The 14,988-nt window shown below is 52.6% G+C and overlaps 4 protein-coding genes across 4 annotated transcripts; 1 reads left to right on the forward strand and 3 right to left on the reverse strand.

The window, feature by feature from the left end:
- Window positions 1–450: 450 nt before the first annotated feature.
- On the reverse strand, window positions 451–4,856 carry EIF3I (eukaryotic translation initiation factor 3 subunit I). The gene is made up of 11 exons (XM_076357627.1): window positions 4,789–4,856; window positions 4,504–4,596; window positions 4,260–4,347; window positions 3,606–3,671; window positions 3,078–3,227; window positions 2,841–2,968; window positions 2,448–2,558; window positions 1,942–2,031; window positions 1,517–1,590; window positions 1,216–1,308; window positions 451–873 (listed from the first exon to the last, which is right to left on the reverse strand). The coding sequence occupies exons 1-11, from the start codon at window positions 4,789–4,791 to the stop codon at window positions 792–794; spliced, it is 978 nt and encodes a 325-aa protein (XP_076213742.1). The 5' UTR covers window positions 4,792–4,856; the 3' UTR covers window positions 451–791.
- A 17-nt stretch (window positions 4,857–4,873) lies between these two features.
- On the forward strand, window positions 4,874–7,634 carry TMEM234 (transmembrane protein 234). Its single transcript, XM_076357628.1, has 5 exons — window positions 4,874–4,889; window positions 5,591–5,742; window positions 6,177–6,243; window positions 6,434–6,526; window positions 7,249–7,634. Exons 1-5 carry the CDS (start codon window positions 4,877–4,879, stop codon window positions 7,308–7,310), a joined length of 387 nt encoding a protein of 128 aa, XP_076213743.1. The 5' UTR covers window positions 4,874–4,876; the 3' UTR covers window positions 7,311–7,634.
- An 855-nt stretch (window positions 7,635–8,489) lies between these two features.
- DCDC2B (doublecortin domain containing 2B) lies at window positions 8,490–14,633 on the reverse strand. The gene is made up of 6 exons (XM_076357663.1): window positions 14,298–14,633; window positions 13,338–13,395; window positions 12,815–12,891; window positions 12,457–12,588; window positions 11,798–11,944; window positions 8,490–8,682 (listed from the first exon to the last, which is right to left on the reverse strand). Exons 1-6 carry the CDS (start codon window positions 14,573–14,575, stop codon window positions 8,490–8,492), a joined length of 885 nt encoding a protein of 294 aa, XP_076213778.1. The 5' UTR covers window positions 14,576–14,633.
- On the reverse strand, window positions 9,893–11,710 carry LOC143169802 (uncharacterized). Its single transcript, XM_076357440.1, has 6 exons — window positions 11,694–11,710; window positions 11,302–11,341; window positions 10,803–10,871; window positions 10,375–10,564; window positions 10,037–10,137; window positions 9,893–9,949 (listed from the first exon to the last, which is right to left on the reverse strand). Exons 1-6 carry the CDS (start codon window positions 11,708–11,710, stop codon window positions 9,893–9,895), a joined length of 474 nt encoding a protein of 157 aa, XP_076213555.1.
- Window positions 14,634–14,988: the final 355 nt, after the last annotated feature.

Genomic DNA, 14,988 nt, shown 5'->3' on the forward strand with positions numbered 1-14,988 from the left:
CCCTTGAACCCAGTTTCGAGGAAGGAAGGAGATACAAACCACCCCTCCAGACAGACAGACACAGGGCGAGAGGGCTGGAAGGATGAGGATTTGCAACACAAGCGTACTAGTGCAGGAAATAACTGTTCCATGAGGAAAGTTGGCTCAGGCTCAGTCCAGCAAATAAACAAAGCACCAGAACTGGGCGCGTGTGTGTCATCTGGAAAACAATGACCGGCTGCTGCACTTCCAGCCTGCTGACACTTCGGGGCCGGACCTGAACCGTAGCTGCAGATCCTCCTCGGGAAAGAGTTAACCTGGGGTGGACAGAGGCCCCAGGAGTAACAGCACTGCTGTCTGCCCACGGGTGGGGAGCAAGGCGCTGCCAGCAGAGCCGGGAAAGCAAAGCGCTCAGGTTAATTTTGTTCCAGACTGAAAAAAAAAAAAAACAAACCCAAAAACCCATGGAGGTGCTTTTCCTTGTGTTTATAAAAGATTTCTATTTATTTCCTGATGATTTTTTTCCTCCCCTGGTGTATAAATATGCCCAGCAGGGCAGGAAGCTAGCATCCCCAGGGGCGGGCAGGCAGCCAGCCCGACTCCCTCGCCTTCGCTCTACCTCCCGTGAAAGCCAGTCCTGCCCTTTTGAGCTGCTTGGGTTTCTAGTTCCCCACCTTCACACAGCCCCCGGGTTTGCTGCTAACTGCTTCCCGCTGCCTCCCGTGGAGCAGACTAACTTCAGGCCTTACAACAGTTCTGCGCAGGAGCCGACGGATGGGAAGAGGAGAGGGAAGAGGAGAGGAAGTCCTCCTTTAAGCTTCAAATTCAAACTCGAAGTACTGGGGATCAAAGTAATGGATGCGAACGTAGCCGTCCTCACCCCCGCTGCTGTAACTGTACGGGAGGAAAAACAAGATAAAGTCACCGATGTTGTCAGGAGCTCACAGTGTCTAGGTTTATACCAGTACTGGAGTCTGTTCTCACAACCCCCTCTAAAAACTAATAAAGGAGTCGCAGGACAGAAAACAGTATCGGTGACGCAGCCAAAATGTGCGACAGGGCGTAAGTGAAACCCGCCGGGCAGCCTGGGGGGAGGCAGCAGGGCTGGAATAGGAGAACTCGGGAAGGTGCTGGCTCCATTCCCACTGCAGAGCTCCGGTGAGCCCAGCCATATCCTAACCAAAAGGTGGGCTAGGCTTGACTGGGGCACGCTGCAGGACCCACAGAGATCCTCACCTCTTCCCATCGGGGTGAAAAGCAACACTATTTATCGGACCGAAGTGACCCTTCACTCTGCCAAACTCTTCTTCAAAAGCCAGGTGGAAGAACCTGGGAGAAGGAAGAAGATTTAAATTACCACAAGAAGTCAGGAGCCTGGGTAGGGACAGGGGTTTCCTCAAAAAAGCTCTGCAAGTTTAACGACCCCTCCAGCACTGCCAGGAACAAGATGCCCTGGGACGAGCACTCCTGCACCGGCAGGAGTCCGGCAGGAGTCCTCCAGGTGAGGACTCAGCCCTGCCAGAGGAAAAGGACCAACCTCGCCTCAAATTTGCCAATCCTGGTGGAGGTCGTGGTCACGTCCATGGCCTCTTGCCCACCGCCAAGCACGACCTGCAAAGGAGAGAAGCCACGACACTTCAGTGCTGCTTACACCACACGCTCAGGGGCAGCCAGGGGAGGACAGAGCCAAGCCTTGGGGAGGCCTCCGACTAAGGCAGCAGATCCCACGAACTCGTGAGCAGGCCTGACTCCAGCCCCAGAGAAGTTCCCGCCTCCCAGACAGACTCGTTTGAAGATCAGAGGACACAAACTCTTGTTCCCTGCACCAGACCGCAGTAAAGTTCCCCAGACGCATCCTACAGCCATGTTTTTTAGCTGGACTGGCGACACTCTGCCTTCCAGCTACCTGGGACAACGGAGGAGTCACAGTAAGGCCGTTACAATGAGCGAGCTCATTCTTACGTGATCAAAAATGGGGGAGAGTGCGGCAGAGTTCACCGGTCGCTCCGTCCGGAACGTCTTCAAATGCTCAAGTGTCGTGCAATCAAATAGCTAGGAGGCAAAAGGGAGAGAGTTATTCTGCAAGAGGGCTGGCAGCCCAACTAAGTCACACAAATCTGGCTGCTAGTCCTCACCTGGGCAGATGTTAGCTCTGTAGTCACTCAGGGGCACCCAAATCCAAAAAAACATGTCCCCAGAATCCCAAAATACCGGCCTAAGGTAGCTCTCACCTCTGTCACCCTCTGGAGGTAGCAAACTGCAGCCTTAATTTTGGCAATGTTGTTTCCGATGCCTGGCTCTTAATTTAACGTGGTGGTGCCTCCCCTTTCTCACTGAACTTTCCCACTGAGCTTTGACTTTACGCTTACTCAAATTCCTGAGGGAACCGCCGCGATAGCCACGGCTCTGAGCAGCGGTCCTGCAAGCAAATATCAACAGTCCACTGCAGTTCCAACGGGAGGCCTCACCTTGGCTGTGTTGTCCTTGGAGGCAGTGATGAACATGGTCATGTCCCTGGAGGTCTGAATATCGTTGATTTGCTTGGTGTGCTCCTTGATGTTTGAAAGCTGCTCCCCTGACTGAAGGGTAAAGAAAGCAGTTTCAGGGTGCTGGCAAGCGAAGCGAGCGTACGCACAACTTCCCCTTTAAAAACAATTCAGGAGGTGTCGCTGTCAGCAGCAGCGCAGACGTTGGTACATCAGCCTCGCTCAAGGGAGCCGCGTACTTTAGCTATCCTCCCATGAGGCTGCTGGCTTGAGCCAAAAAGCTCATGTTCTGTCCCATCACCACAACAGGAATGCCGCGATATCCTCCCCCCGGCACTGCTGCCCGAGGGAGATGCTGTTCCTTATCAGACTGACCTTGGCGCTGAACTGGTTCAGCTCTCCGTTCTCATGTCCCGCGATGATGAACTCCCCCAGAGGGCCCCACACAGCACTAGTGATTTTAGAGTCGCTGCAGGGGATTTTCATGTAAGGCTCGTTGTTCTCTGCAGGAAGGAAGGAAGGAGACAGACAGACAGACAGACAGACACAGTGGCACCGGCGATCAACGCTTCCCCTTATTCCCTGGTGCAGGCACCGGCCCAGGTTCCTCACCGATCTGGCTGGGGTCCCGGAGGTCAAAGAAGCTCACAAAACACTGATAGCCCATCTGCTTGTCTGTGGAAAACATGATGATGTTTCCTCCGAAGTCGAAGCCACACGTCCTCACCGCTGAGCTGGTCTTCACCAGAGCGAGCTGCTTTCCTGAACACAGAGCAGAAACCGCCAGTCACTTCACCGGGTCCTTCACTGCGAGGTTAATGAAAACGAGCAGCTGAACGGCAGGGTCAGAGGGAGGACGAGAGCATCGGGCGTAGCCGACAAGCAAGTTCAGTGACCTGCAAGCGCTAACCGCACGTTTCGACTGCTTGGGCAGTGCGTAAATTGACTAAATATTCAACAGAAACCAGGCACGCACACACAGACCCTCCCCTCCGGCAGTCTGAGTTAGGATTCAGACTCCTTTCAGAGGGGCGAACAAGCACACGTTACACCGCCACCACGTCCTCCAGGCTTAGCAGGCTTCACGGCAGGACAGAGCTGTGACTCAAAGGCAGCTACGCGGGAAGAGGAGAGTCTCACCCGTTTCACAGTCCCAGAGCCGACAGCTGTTATCCGCAGAGCCGGTGAGCACGTGTCGTGTGTCCCCTAGGTCACCAGTTAGGGAATATCAGCGCGTTCTCAGTCCCAGAAAGCTACTGTCTAAATTCCCAGAGAATATTTATACACAAGATTCAAAAGCCGTATTACACAGAGATTGGACAAGTTCCATTCCAGGACCGGCAACACTCCAGTACAGACACGGAGTCCAAGTGCTCCCGTTACAAAACCCACAACTTTCCGCTTGAAATCTTAAAGAAAAAGGCTCCAGCTCTTGTGTTAACACAACTTTTGCACATTTTTGTCTCCGCTACCTGCTGCCCACGCTGGAGACGGAAGACCTTGTGCAACTCGGACACCTTCCCTGAGCTCCCAGGGCCACCGCGGCAAAAGCAACGAAGCACAAAGGAGAGCAGACGGGGCACGCTGCACACGTTACTCCAAACGGCAGCCCGGGAAGAAAAATACCCAAAAGACGGAGTAAGGGAAAGACAGCAGAAGAGTTAAACGCCCTGTATCGCCCCCCTGCTCCTCTTCAAGAGGGAACAGCGCAGCAGTTGGGAGGAATCGGCTCAAGTGAATCACCGTAAAGAACAACACGGGACGGACAAACTGGTTTCCGCGGTCAAAGGATACAGTCTGCATCCACGCACCAGACGGCTCCCGTGTGGCCGTTGTAGGTGCCGAGCCTCTCGCCGTTCACCGAATACCAAACGTTGACAATCTGGGAGAAGGAAACAACCAAGCGCCCCTCTTACCAGACGGATTAATTAACGGGACTGATGAACAGCCCGTCAATTATCACGGTGGGGGCCGGTTTTCACGCGGTGGGGGGGGGGGGGCGGGACGGGACGGGACGGGCAGGGCCCGCCGCACTCACGGGATCCTTGGCCACGGTGAAAAGCAGGTCTCCCTCCCGGTTGTACTTGATCTGCGTGATGGAGCGCTCATGGCCCTGCAGCAGGATCGGCTTCTGCGAGGGGGAGACGCCATTTAATGCCTCAGGCGGGGCGCGGCCTCGGCCCCCGGGACGGGGCTCCCGGGCCTCGGGGGGGCGGGGGGCGGCATTCTGCCCCCCCCGAGGCCCGGGAGCCCCGTCCCGGGGGCTCTGCACCGCCCGACCCCCGGTCACCACCCCCGGCCCCAGCCCCGGTCCCGCTCTCACCATGGCGGCAGCGCTGAGGAGCGAGAGAGAGCCGCGCGATCGCTTCCGGGTCAGAGGGTGAACGGGGCGGAAACGCGTCACCGTTGCTATGGCGCCCGTGGGTGAGCTTCCGGGGCTGAGGGGAGGCCGCTCCCGGGCGGGGAAGGGTCTGCCCTGAACGGCGCCTTCCCTTGGGAAGGGAAATAGCCGCCGGCTGGACCTTTGTGGGGTCTTCCCCGAGGGGAGATGTGGCGGCAGGCTGGGCCCCGGAGGGCGGGGGACACCTTCCCTGAGGGTGGAACAAGGCCACGGCCCGGACCCCCGTGGGGCCTTCCCTGAGGGGGGGGGGGGATGCGGCCTTGGGTTTGGTCTGCTGCGAGGCCTTCCCTGAAGGGAGAACACGGCCACGGGCTGGGCCTGCGGCGGGGCCTTCCCTGTGCGGGGAATGCGGCCACGGGCTCGGCTGGCTGTGGTGCTTTCCTCGAGGGAGCGCGGCCGGAGGCCGGGCCCTGTGAGGGACCTTCCCTGAGGGGGCTGCGGCAGCAGGCTGGGCTTGCTGCAGGGTGTTTCCCCTGAGAGGGATACGTCGGCAGGCCTGGAGTGGGGTCCTTCATGATGGGAGACGGCAGTGAGCTGGGCTGGTGAAGGCTGTCCCTGACGGGGGATGGCAGCGGGTCAGGCCAGGCCCTCTGTGGGAAGATGAGGACGGGTTGAGCCAGTGCAGGCCCTCTGAGGGCGGCGATGGCAGACAGGGCCGGCGATGGCAGACAGGGCCGGCGTTCCCCTGGGTCCATCAGGCCGCTGAGCTGAGGCTGTGCTGCAGGAGAGGCAGCGGCGCTGGTGCTGGTGGCCGTGCTGTGGGGCAGCACCGGGCCGTTCCTGCGGACAGGCGCGGCGGGGCTGGAGGAGGTGCGGTGCCAGGGCCGCCTGCAGCAGCTGCTGGCCGAGATCCGCTTCCTGGGCCTCAACTACAAGGTGCGACCTGGTCCGGGCCAGGGAGGTAGCCGGGTGTCAAACTGCCTTTGGGATCATTCCTGCCTGTTTACTTCTGGACTCGATGCTTTTATTTAAACTTAAATATTCCATCTATCATCAGAATTATTTATCCTCTGTACTATTTCATTTACTTGCCTACAGCGCTGCTCTTCCCGTGCAGAATTGAGACTGCTTTTGTAGGCAGCGGGTCATTAACCCTCGTATTGCATGAAATAAGCACGGTCTGCCTTCTGCAGATTGGGGAACCGAGATGTTGAGCAGCTCGTGACTGGCAGCGGAATCATGTGCTGCATTTCCGCTGCCAAACAGGGCGCAGGGTGAGCGGGTCTGGGCTCCTTCGCTGCCCGCTCACCGGGGGGGGGTGCACGGTGGGTTTGCAAGCGGCAACCGACAGGCTTGTGTTCTTCCTGCAGTACATGGTGCCGTTTCTGCTCAATCAAGGTGGGTCTCTCCTCTTCTACCTCACCTTGGCATCCGCAGGTTAGTTCTTGTTGCGTTCGTGGAGTGGGTTGATTGGGATTTTGGGAGGATCAGTGCTATTGATTACTCTGGTGCCTCAGCTAGACATCAAGCAGCTGTCTTGTAATAATCACGAATAAAACAAGTGTCTTAACGATTTGTACAAGATTATCCATTTTAAACTGTTTGTGTTAAAACTGTTCAATTTCAGATCTGTCCCTGGCAGTACCGCTCTGTAACTCCCTGGCTTTGATAGTCACGCTGGGGACTGGGAGGATTCTGGGAGAGGACATCGGTGGTAAAAGTAAGTTACGCTTAAAACATTTCCTCACATTGCCTCCTGCACCTGTTTGCTGACTTAATAGCGTGGGCTACCCTCTGGTCTCCTGCAAAACAGCAAATACCCACGCTAGTTGAGTAGTAGCTCTTGCTACAGAAGCTGAAAAGGAAGTGAAACAGACTTATAAGCGGGCAGGGCTAGTAAATTTGAAGATAGAACTGGCTATCTAAGCTAACAGAGTTTACAGGCCTGAGCCTTTACCTAACTAGATATTTAATTGTAAGAGAAGCACTAAATAATATGCCCGCTGTGGAAAAGGAATGCCCCATAAGCCCCCAAATGTCAGCGCCCATCCTTCTTTCCTTCCCTTACGTCCTACGATAACGTTACTCTGCTCAGAAAGTCAGAAAACGGCAGGAAACTTGAAAGCGTAAAAACACCAGGACCTGGCGCAATAGCTGTGGGAATACACTAAAGTGTTTTTTTGTTGTTTAAGCCTGGTTCTCGCTAGCCAGCCATACGGCATCAGCCGCATTTTCTTAGAAACATGCTTTGCCCAACGTACACGGGCAGTCCACACATCCAGAGCCCTTCAGAACTCGCCTGCTCCAGGTCATATCTATCCAGACATTTACGCTGTCCTATTTACCATGACGTCTGAGCAGCATCTGTTTAGCAATGAGAAGGTCTGGCTGACTGGTGTTGAATTACCTACGTTCCCAGTATATTATTGTTCATTTCTGTAGGGGCTGCGGCAGGAATGCTGCTCACCGTCCTAGGAGTCGCGCTCTGTGTTGCTGGCTCGTGAACGAGACGCAGTGAGAAGCAGAGGAAGGGAACCTGTTCAAAGGTAACCCCCGTGGCTGAAGGGGGGGCTTCTGGCTCCGCAGCAGACCGTTTGGCTCAGTTGGACCTAGGAAGCTGTATTTTGATACACGGATGTCAAGAAACGTGAAAACGTGGACTGTATTCCCTGAGCACCAGGGTGGAACAAGGCATGTTGCAGGGACATCCTATTTAATGTCTTGAGCTAAGGAATTTTTTGTCTGTGGGTGTTTCAAGGCAAGGATGATTGAATTGTCTTGTTTGGCACTGGAGGGATAATAAAGGGTTAATAAATCATTCAACGGGAGCTTCTGGGACCAACTGCTTTTTCTGTAGAAGGAATCTATTTAGGAACGCTCCCTTTCCTGGCCAAGCACGTGAAAGGGGCTTCCTCCACTGCGCTCAGCTGCAACGTGCCAGGTCACGCTGCACAGCCCTTTACACTGAGGTTATCGCATCGCTTTCCTCCACCGGAGTCCTGTAGAGTGCCTCTCATCTGTTAAATAACGACAGTGCAGTTTGTCCCTAGGGAAGGAAGGGTGTTTTTCTTTTCAGTGAAATTATCGGTCCAAAATACCAGGTAGATCACAGAAGAAAAAAATCTTGGTTACCCTTATAATTACTGAGGAACACTGGGGAGGGAAATATGGAAAGCCTTGCACAGAGAGGGTTAATACAAGAGCTGTTCATTACTATGACTTTTCCTAAATCAGGCAGATGCTCCTAAAACAAGTTAACAGAAACAAGATGTGTATATTTTTGGGAACAGGTTTGATTGCTGCAAACTTCATCCAAGCGTTCCAAATCAGAGGGACGATGATGCGATGAAATCTCTTTATAAGAAGTATCTGACATAGAACAAACTTCCTGGCAGGCATTTTGTTATAAAGGCATGTATTCTATTTGGTAATTCTTCCTTCCCGAGTTCAGACGCAAACCAGTTTAGTCAGAGTTGAGAAAAGCAGCCATCTCCTCTGCCACACCGTCACACCACAGAGATGAGGAAAGGAGGATTTCATTATTTAACAAAATTGTGCATCTGATTCATTGTTCCCTGGTACTCTGCTTCTCGAGCCCAGATGATGGGGGTGCTTGAATTTAGAAGAGTTTGTTAATTCATCAAAAAGCTTGGCCAGCCTGTGGTGTTACAGAGATCTAGGATTCACGTGCTTTTGTTATCTGTAGCTGTGCAGATAGCCGTGTACCTAACTGTCCCTCTCCCGTCACGGTCCCTTTGTGAACTCTTCAGAGCTCTTTGCTGCCAAGGGAAACGTGGTTCAGTACTTTTCATCCTCAGAGTCACTGGCATCCCTTTTCCTTGCCACAGTCTTTTGTGATTTCTCTGTAGTCCATGCCTTTTTGCAGTGAGAAAGAAATACAGTTATTAATGTAGCACTTGGCTATTACAGAAAGATTCTGGGACTAAATTCCTGGATTCCGTTTCCAGTCTTACCACGGCTTTGGTACGCAAACTTGGGTCTCTGCATTAAATTCAAAAGGTAGTTTATTTAATGCCTAATGATTCTCTCCCACTGCAGAGGGGAGCTGTGACACTCAAATAATGACGACTGTATAGCAGTGTGATCTGGGGGGGGGAGGCCAACAGAACTCGGCGGCATGGGAGCGCCCACCCCGTTGAGAAATGCCGGCCCAGCCTCTAAAGCAAACACAGGACATCAGGCTCCCCATTGGGCCAAGAAGTCAGGAACCATTAGCTAATTCTTTACTAGGGCTTTCTCTAATTTAAGTTCAAAGGAGTTGTTTTCCTTTGAAGTTCTAATTAATCCAAAGAGACTACCTGGGCAGAACTGTGAATCACCTACAGTATAACACATTCATCCCATTACACCAATTCTAAATGTCCTTATGAAAAGTTTAAAACACGAATAACCCATGAACAATAAACATCTTGCAGACATTTTTAACACACAGGTTTTTGTTTTAAGAACAACTACTTTTTTTCCATTAAAAAAAAGATTTAAACTTGTTACTATCTAATAAACGTGTTCAGTCACTTTAGGAACTACATGCTGTGCCAGCTTCTAAGCTTCACCTGGCCACAGGCAAGTTCTGTTTAACAAGTTATATTTGGGTGTCCTGATTTTTAGTGTAAGGAATCTGAACACAGCCAGGAAGGATCTTCCACACTTCACAGAACCATTAAGTGGGATAAATACCTTACTGTGGTGTATCGTTTTGGCTTTTGGTATAAGTTCTTCTGCAACTCTCTGGAACAGGAGTAAAGATAGAAGCAGTACACCCAAAAAAAAAAAAAATCCAGGAAAGCCTTTGATATCCTTGCTGCAGTGGGAAGCTGTAACTCACATTCCAGAAGGGAAACGTTCATTACCCAGATGACAATCTCTCGGCTTTCTAAAAATGCAAAGCCCTGCAGTTACGCGCTGTCCTCTGGTTTCTGAAGTTCCCCCTGGTGGTTACTTTCATCTTCACACATTGTAGAGAGAAGCACAGTGCTTTGTAAGCCTAACGAATAGGACTTAAAGCAAGTGAGAAAACCGAAGGACTTCCCCAAGCAATTGCTATAAACTGTTGATTGATGTGTTCTCAGGGGCTGTCTCTGAAGGGCTGTCTCTTGGAGTTGGCCTCCCTGCTGTGCAGAACCTGCAGCACCGACAGATTCCAGTGGGACCATGAGTACTTCCCTGCAGCAGTGAGACTCCTAACGGGGCAGAAAATAATTTCTCAGACCTGATCAATGGGTACGTCCACCCTCGTGTGTTCGTCCTCTTTTACTTCCTGGGCACCTCGCATCTCCTTCCTAGGATCGATGGTTTTATAGGCACTTTCTTCTGCGAGGAGAAGAAAAGAAAAAAAGCTGTTCAATGGGTATTGCAGATAGCCGTGGCCTGGCCTTGCTGAGGCCACAGAAAGGTCCTCGTATGTGCCCAGATGAGGAGAGGAAAGAAGCAGAAATACAGAAGTTTTTGGATGCATCACTGCTTTCTTTCAGTGCATCTGCAGGTATTTTGTCCTTTAGCATCAAAGTAAAGCCAGTCTTCCCCTACGCTTACAGCAGTGTCCCTTACCTTGATCAGGCCAGTGCTGCACATTCCTGTTGCTGCTCCTGTTCCGTCCCGCACGGACAGGTTTAGCATGGAAAACGGACTCTTCCTCGTTGAGGTGAGATTTCCTGGCTTGCCTTCGCAGTTGTGGAAAAGCAGCTGGGACCTTGTCTTTCTGTGCAGCTCCTGTGGTCTGCACACTGTGACCGTCCAGCTGAAAGTATTCATCACACACTTCTGATAGGCCGTCTTTATAAACTTTATAAAACAGTTTATAAAACAAGAGATGTTTTGCAGGGCAATCCCCTAAACACTGCAACTTTCCCCTGTGACCCTTGATCCTGACTGGTGCAAAGCTGTAACACTGCATTCTCTGACCGGGGTTTTAAGTTGATGCTACAAGTGAAACAGATACAGGGAACACATAAAACACGTTTTGCAGTCGCTACTACCTGCCGAGGTGGTTCGGCAAGAGCAGAGTCACCAGCTCTGTCCTGGGAGGTGGCACAGAGTTCACCAAACTGAAAACAAACAAAAAAAAAGGAAATTTTAAAAGCAAATAGCACAGATCGCACAGATGCACATTCCAATGGACAATCTAGGACAGCCCAGCTGCTGTATCTGTAGTCTCTGTTGGGCATTTTACCCACACGGTGAGCAGGAAAGATACCCTAGCTCCAGAATGAATTCTCCCTGCCCATCGGCCAAAAAGGAGAGGTAAGCGAGGCCACCTTCGGGAGTTTTTCTTCAGGCAGTGAGATCTAATTCGTGTGATCTGGCCACATCGCTGTCTCTAGCTCCTCTCCTTTGGGAATGGTGCCAAGCAAGGGTGCCGTAGCCATGGCAATTGGGAATGGAGATTGCTGGAGATCCACTGCTTATGGAGGGATGCCTGCACAGAAGCAACTGTGATCGTAGCACAAACAGTCCCACGCCAGCTGAGCCACCTACCCTTCTGCGGTATTTTTTGCGCCTGCTATTTGAGCGGTTCCTGTAACAAAGAAGAAGCAGATTCTCAGCATCAGGCAGAAGTCAGCTGTAGGAGCGCACGACCTCCCCTTTTCCCATAAGAGAGGGCCCCTGGAGGTGTTTTTTCTCAGCGCGGGTAGAGCACGCTCCACAGCGGCACACATTCCTGTTGTATCACACTGCCCACCACAGGTCTGTGAAAGTGCCCAGCCTGATGTGCCTCAGAGCTTGATGAACGCTTAACTGAGAAACAACCAAACCGCTTGCTTTCTGCGGCGCTGAACTCTGGATTTCAGGGGCTAACCCTTACACCGAAAGCTTTGAAAACACATTCTTTCTTCCTAAACTTCCAACACATGAAGCAAAACTCAAGCCTTGAAGCAGACGGCATTGAACAGGAGGGCTACAAAAAGGATGGCTTTAGCTGAAGACCACCATGGCAGGGATTCTTCAAACCACTCGGCCACAGTCTACGTACCACAGCGTCCTGCGCGCAGAATCCTGGGGCACCAGCAGCTCAAAGTAAGGCAGTTTTTTGTACTCCTCATTTCCCACTGCCACATAGTAATCGCCGTTCACCAGCTCCTCCCCACCAGACACCTGGGTTCCGTCCAGCCTGCAGAGCCTGGAGGAAGAGGCAGCGAAGGCTTTAGAGCCGTCACAAGACTCTGAACAACCCCTCAGCGTGGAAGCAAACGTGTGCAAAGTGGTAAACAGGACCGAGACAAGTCAGAGAGGATCGATCAAGGAAGTATGCCGAAATATTACACCCAGTGATCAGTGAGATGCAGTAGATCTCAGCTTTCTCCTTGGGTGTCAGTAAATAGATGTATGAGAAGGTAGGCTGTATTTGTTGGATAAAAGCCCCTCTCTCTAGACACGAACCCCTTTTTATGCCATGCTTTACTGTTTGCTTATTGCTTTTTCACCAGACCACCAGCAACATCAGCCCTCCTCACAAAGCACCCGAGACATTGGGGTTATCCCTGATTTGAAGACGGGAAAACCTGAAAAGCAAATGAGATTGCAAAAGCAGACCAGAAGTGGCTGTCTGAACTCCCAGTCCTCTGTGCTAATCAGAGCTGCTTATGTTCTGCACATAAGGAAAGAGGAGCCGTGCCTTATCTGGATACCCACTTGTTAACAGCTCCACTGCGCAGGTTGGCTTTCTCTGTCAGCGTGGCCAGGAGTGCGTCCCACTGCAGTGGAGTGCTCTTGGAGAGCGGCAGCGGGAAAGGAGGGCTCAGCAAGTCCCCATTCCGGAAAACACTGCAGTAAAAACAACCCAGGGCATGCGATGAGCCAGTATTCCTGCAGCTGTGGAAGATGGGGAAAAAAAGCCAGCCACTGGTGCCTGGGCAATATTTACATCTGGTAGAAGCCGGGAATTGTCCCTGTGGGACAGCATTCCCAGGATCTCACAGAGAAATTCCCTCTTCCAGCCTCCGAAAACATTCCCAGAGACCCTCCGAGGAGAAAACACCGAGGCACTTACTGTATCGTGCAGGGCAGGTGGGCGTGCTTCTGCCATCGCACCAGGACGTTCGACTTCCAGGGAGCTACAGTGCGGAACTAGAGACCGAGTTCAGTGCACAAGAACAGTGACAGCCCTGGCACCGAGCCTCCCAGGGCCGTTCCCTGTTCTCCATCAGGAGCTGCCTGCCCTGCGACACTACTTACCCTGCCTTCACGCTTGCTGCTGCTAGGTGGGGTTTGTTGTCAGCAACACCAAGGCTGGAGAGGCTCTTCGCATAGCTGAGCCCATTCCAGAACTGCCAGCGAACCTCTGAGCACAGATCCTTCCCCTGCACCCTTAAGGGGGACGAAGGTACGCAGCAGCAGCCCCTGCGCTGTCTCACGCGTCCTACTGATTCCTGTGGCACTTTTTCCTGATCTCCCCTGGGCACCTCGCAGCCTTAAATCTCAACTTCAGTTTCATCAGTGCCAGCCTCAATGTCTCTCACACCTCCCCGCTCATTCTGTGCTCCCGCCTGCACCCACTCAGCTCAGGGACTCACCTGCAGATCCTCGCTGTTCCTTGTCCCACGGAGCTCCTTCCTTCCGTGATTTAAATAGCTGTGAGAACAAGAAGACAACGTCGCCACATACCAACTAGGCCGTGGCTGACTAAAGAGCGGTGAGAAAATGGCCGACTGCTCTGCCTTGGAGCATCGTCACCAGATGCGTGGGTCGCCTACTTGGGTCACTTCTGGAACGATTCTCCAGGTGCCTCACCTCATGGTCTCCCAGAACTTCAGCCTATGTTAAAGTCTGCTACATTTAAGAAACTCCCAGCCAAATACAGACCATTTCAGATCCCCATGCTGAAGACGCCCGGAATGTTTTATTCCTTTGTGTTAATCACTGATCAAGGCTCCGAGGGCTGACCAATATTATTGCAGCCTGGACTACCTCCTCAACAAAATGTAATACACACCCAGGGAGCCCAATTCACCTGACACGCACAACACACACACACCCCCCACACCCCCCAAGAGTCAAGTGATGCCGTGAACATCTTTAGCCCTCTGTATTTCAGGATGAACCAAAACAGCTCTAATTCAAGGATTAGAAAACAAAAAAACTCCATCAAACCAAAGCAAAAGTATTTGTCAGTGGAGACAGCGTGGCTGCCAGCTCTGCCGAGGAAGCGGGCAGCAGAACCTCCCACACGCCACAAAACGAGGTGCACGGGAGGCAGAGCAGCACCGATCACAACATCCTGCCAGAGAACGCGTGCCTCCCCGACACGTTTTCTTCCGAGAGTCAAGTGACCTTATCAGGAACATTTGCATTTTCCAAGTGATCTGGAATACGTCCAGTAGTTTCCAGTAGGAAAAGAAACTAACCGGTCTCTGGTTTTCGTTGGGTCTGTACCCCTCTTACCTCTTTTTTTCCATTCACACCCCAATCCATTCCCCCCAGAGGTGATCTAAAGCTGCTTACCTAACCCGGAGACCAAAGGTCCGTCTACTCACTTGAGCTTTTTGAACTTTTCAAAGCCCGCAGCCACATAGTGGCACCCGTCCTGCAGGTCCCCCAGCTCAGCGACGCGGTGGCCATGCCTGGGTGTGTAGAGGTTCCTCACAGCCAAGGGCGCATGAACGCTCTTGGTCACCTCATTCAGAAATGCCTCAAAGGTCAGAAACCGCCGCTGGTTCACTACAACCTTCCTCCCGGGGAAGAAGGGGTCACCGTTGCGATACACCACCACGTTCTTGGCTGGCGGTGCCAGAGCTAAGCCACGGGAGCTCATCCCCCGTGGGTCAAGCAAGCCCCGCTGACCACAGAGGCAAACAGACCGATGTGGGGCACGGAGGAGAGCCCCGGCCAGCCTCCCGCTGAGCCCAAACCCTTCCGACCAGCCGCTCTCGCGCTCTGCCGTCCCTTCCCAGTGCAGTCTGGCGCGACTGGCTGTCTCCATGGATGCAGGCCCAGCAGGAGGAAGTTGTGGGCCTGTCTGGAGGCCACATCAAACAACCTGCAGAGCGCCTTTCTGCTTGAGAACCAGGAACCACACAGCTCTTTAATCCTCAAACGCCAAGTACTGCGAGCTCCCTCACCAGCCACTGCGGCCACCAGGCTCAGGTCAACAAGCCTGGAGGTACAGTAAGTGCCAGTATCTTTATGGCAGCAGCTCACATCCCCTCCAGAGCAGCGCTATCCAGA

The sequence above is a fragment of the Aptenodytes patagonicus genome, chromosome 21, assembly GCF_965638725.1.
Source record: "Aptenodytes patagonicus chromosome 21, bAptPat1.pri.cur, whole genome shotgun sequence".
NCBI lineage: Eukaryota > Metazoa > Chordata > Aves > Sphenisciformes > Spheniscidae > Aptenodytes > Aptenodytes patagonicus.